This window comes from Nicotiana tabacum, chromosome 10 (genome assembly GCF_000715075.1).
Source record: "Nicotiana tabacum cultivar K326 chromosome 10, ASM71507v2, whole genome shotgun sequence".
Classification (NCBI taxonomy): Eukaryota; Viridiplantae; Streptophyta; class Magnoliopsida; order Solanales; family Solanaceae; genus Nicotiana; species Nicotiana tabacum.
Genome location: NC_134089.1, coordinates 157851474 through 157866888, shown reverse-complemented (window position 1 = coordinate 157866888; position 15415 = coordinate 157851474). Strand labels below are relative to the sequence as shown.

The window sequence follows — 15415 nt, the reverse complement described above, 5'->3', positions numbered from 1 at the left end:
TGGAAAAATGATATGCAATTCTTTGGAATCCTCAGTCTTTTTTGTCGTGTTCTAATAAGGATATGGCGATAGAACTTCTATCTAGTGAATGTATAGTCACTAATGAACTACGTACCTTTTTTTCATGTAACAAATGTGGACTCTATATTGCCAACACATGAAAATATTGCAAATAGTGTGAGGATTAAGTGCTAGGAGGAATGCAATGGGATTGTTGAAATTGGGAGAGGGGAGATCTGTCGCTAATTCTGAAGAAGCAACTTTCATTTATTTAGGAAGAATACAACTTGAAAGAACACTAACAAGGAAAAAGAAAAAATAAGAACCAAAAAAAAAAAAAAAAAAAAAACAGGTTGCACAATCATCTCTAGCTGAAGGCGCACTGCCGGTTCTAATCCGTTGCAAGCATCATGTAACCTGCAAGTGGAAGCAATTGCTAAGGCAACTAAAAAATGACTCCAATGCAAGTGATAAGGCTTGTACTTAGAACTTTTTATTGCTCTATTTCTCCGCAAAGGGATGTTTCTTTTTTTTTTTTTTTTGGTTGGAGGTAGGAAAGCCCTTCCCCGGACCCCGCGCATAGCGGGAGCGTACTGCACCGGGCTGCCCTCTCTGGTTGGAGGTGGGAAGGGATGCGGCGGACGGACAAGGACAAGAGATGGCAATTCAATGCAATGACTTTGCACAATGAGCAATCCGCTGGCGATTTAACCATTTCTTAGCTTATGTTGTGAGTAAAGGAGATATTATTGTTTTTCAATGTTTAACAGCACCAGTGACTACATTGGGCAGCTGCTCTAATTTTATTTAAAGAACAAAAAAGACGATCATGAACTCAGTTGTTAATTGACTAGTGAAATTTTGGAGAAGCCTGCCTTATTAAATCAAGTAGCTCTGGAATTATCATTTTTTGTGGTTATCTTAATAAACATTCCTTACATGCTATTCCGATTCTAATTACCATTCGCTAACCAGTTGAAAATCTATCAGAGCACCTCTGAAATGAGCAAATGCAAGGATAGTATATATCCAACAACACATTGGTAAACTTAATTCTTCAGACTTACCAAAAGCCAACAAGGATTACACAAGCTCTAGGACAAGGGCTGAGGCACCTCCTCCTCCATTGCAAACACCAGCAGCGCCATATTTGCCGTTTTTCTGTCTCAATACCTGAAACATCACATTGGGAAAATGGATGTGAACAAACATCAAAAGGATGATAAATTTTCAACAACCATGAATAGAAAACAAGATCATATTAAGAACTACAAGAAATAATCATTAATTAAAAACCCCAAAATGTATGACAAGAACCAAAAGTGAAAATTCGGGGATTCCAGTTCATACATCTTTTATATATTGCTTGCAGAATAAAGGACAAAAGTTTTAAGAGAGCAGGGGAATGGCTATGTTCTTAACATTTATAATTTTACTCCAACAATAGTTATGTATTGCAGTAGTAACACATACCCCGAGAAGTGTAACCAATATACGAGCTCCACTGCATCCAAGAGGATGCCCTAAAGATACAGCTCCACCATGTACATTAACTTTTTCCTGCGTGAACAAACCAAAATGTCACTGCATTGTCCGGATCAGTCAATGCTTGTTCCAATACTAAATAAAGTACCAAAAACCAAATAATTTATGCCTTTATGTATCTTATTCTTGTTCCATTTTTACATAAAAGCATATACTCCAAATTAGTTTTCTAAAAATAAATAGATCCCATCTGAAAAAACTCAAGGTTGAAGAGAGTAACAAATTTTGAATCTCAAATAATACAGCCTATAGGAGAGATAGTGAACTTACTGGATTAAGACCAAGCAGCTTTTGATTTGCAAGAGATACCACCTGCAAGCAGATCTGTTAAGAAAGGTGTTCACACAAATAAAGCATGCTAGTGCAAAAGAACTAGGTAAGAGTGCATACAGCAAAAGCTTCATTAATTTCATAGAAGTCAATTTGAGAAGCCTCTAAGGTAGCACTTTTGATAGCTTTTGGAATTGCTAGAGCAGGTGCAGTTGTGAATAATTCAGGTGCCTGCAAGATTTAATTTAAATTTGAACATCAAGAGTGCAAGTCTATCCGCCAGAACAGGAGACAAAAAGATATATTATCCATTAATACTAGTATTTTATTTGGAGGGTAGCCTTAAATCTTTACTCAAAGATAAACTACCTGAGCAGCGTCTGCATAGCCACTGATCTTTGCAATCACATTTAGTCCAAGATTTATTGCCTTCTCTCCACTTACTAAGACCAATGCAGCAGCTCCATCACTGAAACGAAAGATTTCACTTGCCATTAACTTTAAAGAAAGGAAGACCAAGAATCTTTTGAAGTTCTGTAGCTAGTTCTTAAAAAATGTTTTTAAGGCAGCATAGTAGATGACCAGAATAACTTCACTCCCTCTATGGACGCAAAGTGTAATATATTCACTTTTCAAAAGGAACCAGAAATGTAAAGATACTGTTACTGTAATTAGGTGATCTTTATCAGCTATATTTTGCGATGCAGTACTTTCAGAGAGGTCGATAGTGAAAGTAACTTTTAGAGTAATTAAAATGTATTGGAGAAGTAGGAGATGCATTTGTTTGTTAGGTTAACAAACAGTTTTTGTTAAGCATGTGAAAACTAGCAGAACAAAATTAAGTCCACAAACCTTATGCTAGAAGCGTTACCAGCAGTCACAGTACCATCTTTTTCCTTAAAACTTGGTCGGAGTTTTCTCAATTTTGCACCATCAAACTGCAAGAGCCAAGACGGAAACAAAATTATATGCATGACAAAGGCCGGAGACGACAGGCACTATAAATGCACGTGACTATATCATGAACATCTTTTAAGTGCCAAAAAAGTAAATTCACATATCTGATCCTTTTGGTGCCCCGAAGGCACAAAGATGGGGTACTACGTAACTATTCCTAATATTCTTTCATCCCGCTAAAAAAGAAATTACAGTGATTTCAATGCTGCATTTAATATTCATTTCTAGCTATTCTATTCTCTTCTCATCCAAGTAGGTCTGAGGTTCAGTAAATTAAGTATCAAGGAGGACTTGAAGAGAAGATGTGAAGAACAAGGCATGTATGTCATTTTGTTTTGCTCCGAGTGACAAAAAGCAAACCCAATGTACTCACCTTTCCTAGACCGTCATCCTTATCAACAATAATGGATGGTTTTCCTCTTCCTCCAGGCACATCAACCTGCAAATTGTCAGGATTCGTCAGAACAGTGACAAACAAACTCTGAGTAACATGCATTTTTTTTGTATGGAGCAATATTTAGAGACCAAGAGCAAGTCATATTACCGGCACAATCTCCCATGCAAAAGCACCGGCTTCCTGAGCAGCAATGCCACGTTCAAAACTTTGAACTGCATAGTCATCCTGCATATATAAATGAGACATAAGTACTGGACTCCTTCAGAATATAAATAGATTTTCAGCAAATTTACAAAGCAGATGGCTGATATCAAAGAAAAAACAGAATGATACTTTACTTTGGTTTCAAATATGAGGAGTGTGGTAAGATATATAATCTAAAGGGCTCAACTTCATATTAAAAAATAAAAAGAGAAATTAGGAAAGTGGGGGACAGCATGTATCGGAACCTTTAATTGATTCTCACAAAAGCTTCTTCAAATGGTGGAATCAATGATTAAACATCAAAACAAAACTAGAGGAAAGATAACAAGGAATTGGCATATAAGTAAAAATCAAATAAACCAAGAGCAGACAAAGCTATATGTCAGAGTTAAAATCAGAGCCGACCTTGCAGCACATCAAGTAAAAACAAAGACGTGAAAAAGACAAACCTGCTCCTCTCTTGTGATTTTATGATTTTCAGCACATATTTCTGCACAAACTCCCATACCACAATCCTTATATACGTCAGTCAAACCATCTTTAAGCATTCCGTCAACAAGACTATCATGTCCAAGACGAGATCCCTTCCTGCAATCATGGCAATGAAGGGTATTGATAACACAGAATTGAAGTACCATAACTAATCAGAATTTCTTCAAAGGCAAAAATACAAGTGACCAGCGCAACAAGACTACCATGTTCCAAACAATACATAACCATATAAAACTTGGTGGGGAGAGAGGTTAAAAAAAAATTGGCTGACAAAGAACAGATCATAAACTGCTTTAGGTGGAAGCATGAAAAATAAGAAGTGAGGAAAGCTGGTCAAGAGCAATACGAGCTGGCTTTGCAATTGTTAGGCTTATTAAGATTTGGGGACGTGTACATTGTTGAATCACAACACGGGTAGGTATGAAGTTGTAGACATTACTATGAGATGTGCCTAAGGAATGCAGGAAAAAATAGGGAAAGGGCATCATTCTTTGTAAAGTCCGTCATTCGAAAAAAAGTTTCAACTGTATCACTATCCTTCTTTGCTTAGGGGAGACTAGGGTCTTAACAGCTCAAACAAAATGTAGTAGCACAATGATTCAACTCTTGAAGAACACAAACCTTGCTTCTGCGATGTATTTCGGAACATTGGACATGCTTTCCATTCCACCAGCCACAACAACATCATTGATGCCCAACTGGATACTTTGAGCTGCAAGCATAGTTGCTGCAAAGCCATAAGAATTATATTTTGTCAGAAACAAATACAACCTCTTTCACTCACATAACAGTTGTAAAAGGAGGAAGAGGTCTCTAGGAAATCAATATAACAGGAAGGTGCATACCTTTCAACCCAGATGCACAGACTTTGTTCACAGTTGTACAAACTACTGTATTGGGTATTCCTGCACCTAATGCTGCTTGCCTAGCAGGAGCCTGCCCCAGGTTTGCACTGAGGACATTCCCAAAGAATACTTCTTCTACTAGTGATGGATCAACATTAGCTTTCTTAAGAGCACCTAAAGTTCAAAGAATAGAGAGATTAATTGAAACTCAGTGAAACTGCAATTGCCAGTGATCGGGGTTTTTCACAAATGAAATAACAGTGTAAAATAGCTAGAGTCCTACCTTCAATGGCTATTGATCCAAGTTTGGTCGCTGACAGCGACGAAAGAGAACCAAGGAAGCCCCCCATTGGAGTACGGGCAACACCAACAATGCAAACATCTGTTCACATTAAAGCACAAAGAATGAGCAATTATCATAGCGAACAGTTTGGAATTTTTTTTGCATGACATAGCAAACCAAATCTAAATAAGCATAGATCCAGCTATCTTCTGCACCAATTCATCAGATAAAAGGATGAGAGACATCAAACATAATGAAATTACTGTTTTTGACAGTGGATACTTTTATCAATCAATCATCTAGGCCTCTATACCAAATAAGTTGGAATCAACTGTTTGAGTCCTCTGTACTGGGAACTCCAGTAGAGAAGTTATGGTTTTGGAAAGGCGATTAAGATGTGCTACCGGTATTGGACTCCACATACTACATAAAATAAAAGTAGTAAGAGCATTCCGTTGTAAAGGTTTTAACTAGCAATTTTAGTTTTTTCCCGTTTTAAGTAACTTTTTTCCGCACCGTCCTACCTATTTAAAGTCTGTTTTAAGTAACTGAATACAAGTAAACCTTGAAACGTGCATTTGAAGCTTCCGTGTTTCGTGTATATACAACTTACAATACAAAATAAAGACTTGCCGAATGAACTCCACATATAGGAGCAAAAATTAAAGTCAGACACACCTATTTCTCATGGTAAGACAAACTTATAGCAATGATCACAGTTTCAGTTTATTAGGAACATTGGAAACAATGAGATATATAAAATATTTCTTTTTCCTGTTTATCTACAGAAGACAATATCCTCCAAATAGAAATCAAATGATTGTTTCCTAAACACTGTCTACAGTAAGTCAGTTTTTCTAATTTTAAATTTTACGAAAAATAAAAAATAAAAATAAAAATAAAACACAAGTGAAGAAAGTGCTAAGTTCTTGCTTAAGCATAAAAGAGTTGATCTTTGCATCCGAATTGCTTTAGGACCAAAGAACAGCCCTGCTCCTAATACTGCAATCATTTTTACAGAGATCTCATACTGCAATCGCATCATCGCTAAATCGATTTGCTATTTTTCACATTAGAACAATATACACATATTCTACGTGAGATGCTAAGATAACAAATGTGTTACCTCTAGGCTTGATGGAGTCTGCTGCAGCTGGAGCCATTGTGAATATGGATAAAGAAGGATGTCTGTTTCATTAAAAACCAATCAAAAATTATTGTATCAATCATAGCATAAGCATGCACGAATCGTAGCACAAGCATGAATCATATGACCCCCAAAATTGTAGAAATTTCAGATTATTATATCAAATCATAGCATAAGCATGAGCTACTATCTTTGGCATCTAAAATTTCGTAGATTAATGAGGACAGTCAAGTCATTTCAACGAGAAAGGAAAAATAGCTGATACTGTTTGGCGTGAGCTCAAGTAGCTAGGAAACGAAGAGAAAGAAAAGGATTGTGAAATTTGCCTTAAAGCATTTTGTTTTCTTTTTTCTATTTCCTTTACATGAGCAGCATATTAAATGACACTAAAAAACAAACAGCAATTATGGCGTAATTAGATCTAGAAAATGCTCAAATGATCCACTGAAAACTGTAAATCTATAGTTGCTTCAACTGATTCGATCGCAGATCTAAACTATAAAATAAATAAAAACTCAAAATTCAATCAAAAACTAAAGCATGATAACATGAATTTGCATGGAATACATATGAATTTGGGCAGTAAAATTCGAAACACAGGAATAAACAAGGAAAAAATAGAGATGCAAATTGAGAAATGTTGTTCGTAGGGGGTGATTAGCAAAGTGAATTTACCTGTGAGCGTCTATGGAGGAAAGCACAAAGACAGAGAGCAAGAGAAACTACAATAGGAAGGTCCAACAGAAACTGCGGATATATATAGATGGCGAGTACGGGTAGGAGTACTGGGGGGGGGGGGGGAAGGGGGGGCGACAGAGGGCAGGGTGGTTAGTTATTAGTAGCAGAAGCAGTGTAGTGTTTGGGACAATGGAGGGGCTGCTCGAGCTATACACCTGGAGAAAAATTAAAAAATCCTGGACCGGCTTAATTGACTGACCCCTCATTTCTTTTTTGGTTTTGAAATAAATGATATAGTACTCTTGTTAGTTACAATAGTACATTAATAATTAACCATTTCCGGTAATATAATAATACTAATAATAATAATAATAATAATAACAGAATTTGTCGTCTCTCCTTACCTTTTCTATGGTAAAATAGATCTAGAACCATTTAACTCTTATAAATATATTATATTATGGATGTTCATTTAGTACTCTGTTGTAAATAAGCTTCCTAAAGAAGCTTATCCATATGGGACTCCACCGTAAATATATTTATCTATTTAGTACTATATTGGAAATAAGCTTCCTGAAGAAGCTTATCACTTCGATACCCGGTTATGGATAAACATTACCCCCAGTAGAAGTTTATCCATACCGGGTATAATAAGCTTATCTTTTCAGTACCCGGTTATGGATAAACATTACCCCCGGTAGAAGATTATTCATACCGGATATAATAAGCTTATCCATTCAGTACTCCGTTATGGATAAATATTGCTCTCAGTAGAAGATTATCCATATCTGGTACAGCAGCAGCTTACATAGCAGCTTGTAGCAGCTTACACAGCAGCTTGTAGCAGCTTACACAGCAGCTTGTAGTAGCAGCTTACACAGCAGCTTATAGTAGCTTACACTGCAGCTTGTAGTAGCAGCTTACACAGCAACTTGTAGTAGCAGCTTACAGAGCAGCTTCCTTTCTTCTATAAATAGAAGAGATTTCAGTTCATTATGTACATCAGTTTGAATTCGAATAATATATCAGTTTCTCTCTATACTTGTCTTTGCTTTATAGTCTTTATTTCATAACACGTTATCAGCACGAAGCTCTACCATCTCGAGCAAATATTTTGAAAGTATCTGAGGTAAGAACTTTCTTTTCCTAAATAATGTCAAATCTTTCTAAACTTGAATTTGTAGCCCTGGATATATCGGGCAAAAGCTACATGTCTTGGGTGCTTGATGCTGAAATTCATCTTGATGCGATGGATCTGGCAGACACCATCAAGGATAAAAATCAGGCATCAAACCAAGACCGTGCCAAAGCAATGATATTTCTACGCCATCACCTTGATGAGGGCCTGAAAATAGAATATCTCACTATTAAAGATCCAGTCATACTGTGGAATAATTTGAAAGATAGATATGACCACCTGAAGATGGTCGTTCTTCCACAGGCACGTTATGATTGGACTCATCTAAGGCTACAAGATTTTAAATCTATCAGTGAGTATAATTCTGCTATGTTCAGAATTATTTCTCAATTAAAATTATGTGGTGATAATATTACTGATCATGATATGTTGGAGAAAACTTTCACCACTTTTCATGCCTCGAATATGCTCATGCAGCAGCAATATCGAGAGATGAGATTTAAAAAGTATTCTGAACTTATCTCACATCTTCTTATAGCAGAGCAACATAATGGGCTATTAATGAAAAATCATGAAATTCGACCTATTGGTTCTTGTCCATTCCCTGAAGTGAATGAGACGAACTTCTACCAAGCTAAACGTGGAAGAGGTCGTGGCCCCAGTCGTGGTCATGGCCGTGGTCGGGGAAGAAACCCCAATCATGGTAATAATAATGCACCAAAGAAGCCTCCTCACCACCAGCAGTGGAAAAGGAAGGAACAAAAGCATGAAGCGGTGCAAGCGCCAAATGCAGAAAATGCATGCTATAGATGTGGAGGAAAAGGACACTGGTCACGTACTTGTCGTACGCCAAAGCACCTGGTTGAGCTTTATCAAGCCTCCCTGAAGAAGACAGAGAAAAATGCTGAAGCAAATTTTATTTCTGAAGATAATTTAGACTTCATGCATTTGGATGTAGCTGATTACTTTGCACTCCCAGAAGGAGAAATAAGTCATGTAATCGGTAGTGAATCTGTAGAAATGTAAATATTTTAATTTTTGTTGTTTGTAATAAATAGTATGGTTATGTAATTGTTGTACATAAATAAAAGTTATGCTTTGATAATGATGTTTACTATAATATATTTTATTTATGTTATTTTGAAGAATATGGATAACCCTCAAATTATGTTTGGATCAAAGACAAATCATGAAGATATGTGTGTTATTGATAGTGGAACAACTCATGCCATATTCAACGATCAGAAATACTTTTCTTATTTGCATAAGGAAAAAGCAAATGTTTCAACAATTTCTGGTAATATAAGTTTGATTGAAGGCTCCGGAAGAGCCATAATATTTCTGTCTAAGGGAACAAAACTTATTATAGACAATGCATTGTTCTCCTCCAAGTCCCGAAGAAACTTGTTGAGTTTTATAGATATCCGCCGAAATGGGTATCATGTAGAGACAATAGATGAAATGAACAGGGAATATCTTTATATTACAAAGAATATTTCTGGCCAGAAATGCATTGTAGAAAAATTACCAACTTTATCTTCTGGCTTATACTATTCAAAAATTAGTACAATTGAAGCACACTCTATCGTAAACCAGAAGTTTACGGATTCAAATACTTTTGTGCTTTGGCATGGCCGTTTGGGCCATCCCGGATCAATAATGATGAGACGAATTACTGAAAATTCGAGTGGGCATCCATTAAAGAACCTGAAGATTCTTACAAATGACGAATTTTCTTGTGATGCTTGTTATCAAGGAAAAATTATCACTAGACCATCACCAATGAAGGTTGATATTGAATCCCCTGCCTTTTTAGAGCGTATACATGGGGATATATGTGGACCTATTCACCCACCAAGTGGGTTGTTTAGATATTTTATGGTCCTAATAGATGCATCTTCAAGATGGTCTCATGTGTGTCTACTATCATCTCGCAACCTGGCGTTTGCAAAGCTATTAGACCAAATAATTCGATTAAGGGCACAATTCCCAGATTATCCTATAAAGGCTATTCGCCTTGATAATGCTGGAGAATTCTCATCTCAAGCTTTTGATGATTATTGTCTATCCGTTGGGATAAAAGTTGAACATCCTGTAGCTTATGTTCATACTCAAAATGGCCTTGCAGAGTCATTTATTAAACGCTTGCAATTGATAGCAAGACCACTACTTATGAAAACAAAATTGTCCACTACTGTTTGGGGCCATGCTATCTTGCATGCAGCATCACTTATCCGTCTTAGACCGACACATTATAATAAATATTCTCCGTCACAATTAGTTTTTGGTCATAAACCAAATATTGCCCATCTACGAATTTCCGGATGTGTTGTATATGTGCCAGTAGCACCACCACAACGTAGTAAGATGGGACCACAGAGAAGGATAGGAATATATGTTGGGTTTGAATCACCCTCTATTATTCGCTATCTTGAACCATTGACAGGAGATTTATTTACTGCTCGATTTGCAGATTGTCGGTTTGATGAAACAAATTTCCCATAATTAGGGGGAGAGAAAAAGGAAATCAAAAGAGAAATTGTGTGGAAAGTTTCATCATTATCTCACTTTGATCCCCGTACTCCTATATATAATCAGGAGGTCCAGAAGATCATCTATTTACAGAATATAGCAAATCAAATGCCAGACGCATTTACTGATTTGAAAAGGATAACTAAGTCACATATCCCAGCAGAGAATGTGCCTATCCGAATTGATGTCCCAGTAGGACCATCTACTAGCATGAGAGCTAGTGAACCTAAAGCACGCCTGAAGCGTGGTAGGCCTTTGGGTTCTAAGGATCGAAATCCTCGAAAAAGAAAATCAACAAATGATCAAAACGATACTATGAAGGGATCCCCTGAAGAGACCCAAAATCTGATTAGTTCTGAGATTCCTGAAGAAATCAATGAACCTGAAGCTCATGTGAGTGAGGAACTTTTAATAAGTTCGAACGGTGATGGGATTAATTTAAATCGATTTGAAATAGTGGTGGATAATATTTTTGCATATAATGTTGCACTTAATATTATGCAAGATAGTGAGGATCTTGAACCTCGATCTGTCGAAGAATGTCGACAAAGATCTGATTGGCCAAAATGGCAAGAGGCAATTCAATCGGAATTGAAGTCACTTGCTAAAAGAGAGGTCTTTGGACCAGTAGTCCAAACACCTGCTGGTGTAAAACCAGTTGGTCATAAATAGGTTTTTGTGCGAAAAAGGAATGATAAAATGAAGTTGAAAGATACAAAGCTCGCCTTGTTGCACAAGGATTCTCACAACGACCTGGAGTCGATTTTGATGAAACATATTCACCTGTTATGGATGCCATAACATTTCGATATCTCATCAGTTTAGCACTACATGAAAAGCTTGAAATACATCTAATGGATGTAGTTACAGCTTATCTGTACGGTTCACTTGATAATGAAATTTATATGAAAATTCCTGAAGGATTTAAAATGCCTGAAGCAAAATCTCAGGAAATGTATTCAATCATATTACAAAGATCTTTGTACGGTTTAAAGCAATCTGGGCGCATGTAGTATAATCTCCTTAGTGAATATTTGCTGAAAGAAGGTTACATAAATGATGTTATTTGTCCATGTATTTTTATAAAGAAAATGGCATCAGAATTTGTTATACTTGCTGTTTATGTTGATGACATAAATCTTGTTGGAACTCCAGAAGAGCTCCAAAAGGCAATTGGATATCTTAAGAAAGAATTTGAGATGAAAGATCTTGGAAAGACAAAACTTTGTCTTGGTCTGCAAATTGAACATTTAGCAGACAGGATCTTTATCCATCAATCTGCCTATACAGAAAGGGTCTTAAAACGCTTTTACATGTACAAAGCGCACCCGTTGAGTACACCAATGGTTGTTCGATCACTTGAAGTGAATAAGGATTTATTCCGACCTCCAGAAGAGGACGAGGAACTCCTTGGTCCCGAAGTACCCTATCTCAGTGCAATTGGTGCACTAATGTATCTTGCTAATGCTACAAGGCCTGACATAGCATTTTCTGTTAATTTACTAGCAAGATATAGTTCTTCTCCTACACGGAGACATTGGAACGGGATTAAGCATATATTGCGATATTTAAAGGGAACTCTTGATATGGGTTTGTTTTATGCTAACAAAGATAGTGCAGACCTTGTTGGTTATGCAGATGCAGGTTATTTATCTGATCCCCATAAAGCTCGATCTCAAACTGGCTACGTATTTACATATGGAGGTACTATCATATCATGGCGCTCCACAAAGCAATCTATTGTTGCTACTTCTTCAAATCACGCTGAGATAATAGCTATTCATGAAGCAAGTAGGGAGTGCGTATGGTTGAGATCAATAATTCATTTTATTCGAGAAAAATGTGGTTTGGAATGTGAGAAAAGACCCACAATTTTATACGAAGACAATGCTGCATGCATAGCCCAATTGAAGGGAGGATTTATAAAAGGAGATAGAACGAAGCACATTTCACCAAAATTATTCTACACGCACGATCTTCAGAAAAATGGTGACATTGATGTGCAACAAACCCGTTCAAGTGATAATCCAGCAGATTTATTCACTAAATCTTTGCCAACTTCAACTTTTGAGAAGATGGTATACAAGATTGGAATGCGGAGACTCAAATATTTGAAACAAGGTTTTCATCAGGGGGAGTAAAATACGCGATGCACTCTTTTTCCCTTACTAAGGTTTTTTCCCATGGGGTTTTCCTTATAAGGTTTTTAATGAGGCACCTAACAATGCGTATTACCAAATATGTGTACTCTTTTTCCTTCACTAGATTTTTTTTTCCCACGTGATTTTTCCTAGTGGGGTTTTAATGAGACACATTATCTTTTAATGAACATCCAAGAGGGAGTGTTATAAATATATTATATTATGGATGTTCATTTAGTACTCTGTTGTAAATAAGCTTCCTGAAGAAGCTTATCCATATGGGACTCCACCGTAAATATATTTATCTATTTAGTACTATATTGGAAATAAGCTTCCTGAAGAAGCTTATCACTTCGATACCCGGTTATGGATAAACATTACCCCCAGTAGAAGTTTATCCATACCGGGTATAATAAGCTTATCTTTTCAGTACTCGGTTATGGATAAACATTACCCCCGGTAGAAGATTATCCATACCAGATATAATAAGTTTATCCATTCAGTACTCCGTTATGGATAAATATTGCTCTCAGTAGAAGATTATCCATATCTGGTACAGCAGCAACTTACATTGCAGCTTGTAGTAGCAGCTTACACAGCAGCTTGTAGTAGCAGCTTACACAACAGCTTATAGTAGCTTACACTGCAGCTTGTAGTAGCAGCTTACACAGCAGCTTGTAGTAGCAGCTTACAGAGCAGCTTCCTTTCTTCTATAAATAGAAGAGATTTCAGTTCATTATGTACATCAGTTTGAATTCGAATAATATATCAGTTTCTCTCTATACTTGTCTTTACTTTATAGTCTTTATTTCATAACATTAACAAAAATGTATAGCAATAAATAGCTACTCTCTCCATATCTGTTTCTAAAAATAATTGTGTCAAATTATTTGTTATTTTTGATTTTAAAAGTTCAAGAATAAATTAATTATTTTTCCTATTGTACCCTTAATATTAATTGTTCTTAAGACTACAAATATCGTAATTATGAATAACTATTAAATGAAGAGATATTATATTATAAGGCATAAATACGAGTAAAATAGTCAAAAAAATCTTTTCTATTTACAATATTTTCTTAAGCGGCATGAAAAAGAGAAACATGACAGATCATTTGAAACAGAGGGAGGACAATAGTACATTAATAAATTAACCATTTCCGATAATAAATTTTCTTGAAATAATAATAATAATAATGTAATAATAGAATTTGTCTTCTCTCCTTACCTTTTCTATGGTAAAAATAGATCTAGAACCATTTAACAAAAAATATAAAGCGATAAATAATTATGATAGACTAATCCGAACACCATATTATTTTGAAATAGAAAATGTGTTTGAAAATGAACAGTCAGTTCCTTCTGATCAGTGAGAGGCCCAGAACAGGAGTTCGGAATCAAAATGTGATTTTTTTTACTCAAACTACACAAATAGGTGGTAAAAAAAAGTTACATTTTTATATATAGCGTCAGGTATTGTGGCGCTATACATAGATTTTTTATACCCCTCCGTCTTCTTCTCTGATTCCATCCATCCCCCATTTTTTTAAAACTCTTCCCCACTTCTTGGTTCCCCCCCCCCCCCGACTGCCCGTTTTTGTAAAAAAAAAAAAAAATTGGGTCCCCCCGACACATAAAACTCGAAGAAAAAGGATCCCACATTCTAGTAGAGTTTCGTGCTATTGTTGATTCACAATTTCGGAGTCAAAATTTCAATCTTTTTGTTTTGCCAAAATTCTAAATCGAGGTATTTCGATTTATTTTAAGTTGAAACATTTATAATAATGTATATTATTTGATTTGTATGTGTTCTATTTCGGTTTGTGTTTTTTCTCGAAACTAGCATGTTAAATTTATCCGAATTTAATATTAGTGTTTTCTAATAAAATATAAATTAGTAAATAAATTTGTCTGTTAATATCCTGATTTATATATATGTTTTTATTCCATTTTGTATTTTTTTTGCAATTAAATTTATTTGTTGTTTATGCTTAGTTTAGATTATTTTTTAGCGTAGTAAAATCCAGACCTTTTTAGCGTAGTAAAACGTAGACCCTTATAGCGTAGTAAAATTTAGAGCCTTGTAGCGTAGTAATTTGTAGTATTTTAGCTTAGAATTCTTTTTGTTTAAGTATCTTATACTGGTTGTTGAAAATGCAAACTTTGTACAATTAAGTTAATAATTGTATCAACACACATAATTAGTAATTTGTACAATTAAATTATTAAAAAATATGAATTTAAATTATAATAAAAACACATAATTATTAATGATAGTTTGGTGTCACTGATCCTCAAAATATAGAGCCCTGAACCCATATAAGTTATTAAAAATAATAATTTAAATTATAATAAAAACACATATATATATATATATATATATATATATATATATATATATAATTTGTACAATTAAGTTATTAAAAAATAATAATTTAAATTATAATAAACACACACACACACACACACACACATATATATATATATATATATAATTTGTACAATTAAGTTATTAAAAAATAATAATTTAAATTATAATAAACACACACACACACACACACACACACACACACACACACATATATATATATATATATATATATATATATATATATATATATATATATATATATATATATATATATATATATATATAAAAACACACACACACACACACACACACACACACACACACACACACACACATATATATATATATATATATATATATATATATATATATATATATATATATATATATAATTTGTACAATTAAGTTATTAAAAA

At 35.0% G+C, this 15415-nt stretch overlaps 1 protein-coding gene across 1 annotated transcript; it reads right to left on the bottom strand.

Moving 5' to 3' along the window:
* Positions 1–243: 243 nt before the first annotated feature.
* LOC107819092 (acetyl-CoA acetyltransferase 2) lies at positions 244–7087 on the bottom strand. The gene is made up of 15 exons (XM_075223444.1): positions 6816–7087; positions 6120–6181; positions 4994–5092; positions 4711–4884; positions 4487–4592; positions 3823–3961; positions 3317–3394; positions 3146–3211; positions 2668–2753; positions 2185–2284; positions 1936–2046; positions 1816–1857; positions 1474–1560; positions 1068–1173; positions 244–417 (listed from the first exon to the last, which is right to left on the bottom strand). The coding sequence occupies exons 2-14, from the start codon at positions 6154–6156 to the stop codon at positions 1084–1086; spliced, it is 1215 nt and encodes a 404-aa protein (XP_075079545.1). The 5' UTR covers positions 6157–6181; positions 6816–7087; the 3' UTR covers positions 244–417; positions 1068–1083.
* Positions 7088–15415: the final 8328 nt, after the last annotated feature.

Bases quoted from the DNA above. Each gene is read 5' to 3' on its own strand.
- LOC107819092 (XM_075223444.1), bottom strand. From the start codon at position 6,156: ATGGCTCCAGCTGCAGCAGACTCCATCAAGCCTAGAG. The intron at 5,093-6,119 runs GTAACACATTTG...TAATGTGAACAG, and splicing joins AGACTCCATCAAGCCTAGAG to ATGTTTGCATTGTTGGTGTT. The intron at 4,885-4,993 runs GTAGGACTCTAG...TTTGAACTTTAG, and splicing joins TGGATCAATAGCCATTGAAG to GTGCTCTTAAGAAAGCTAAT.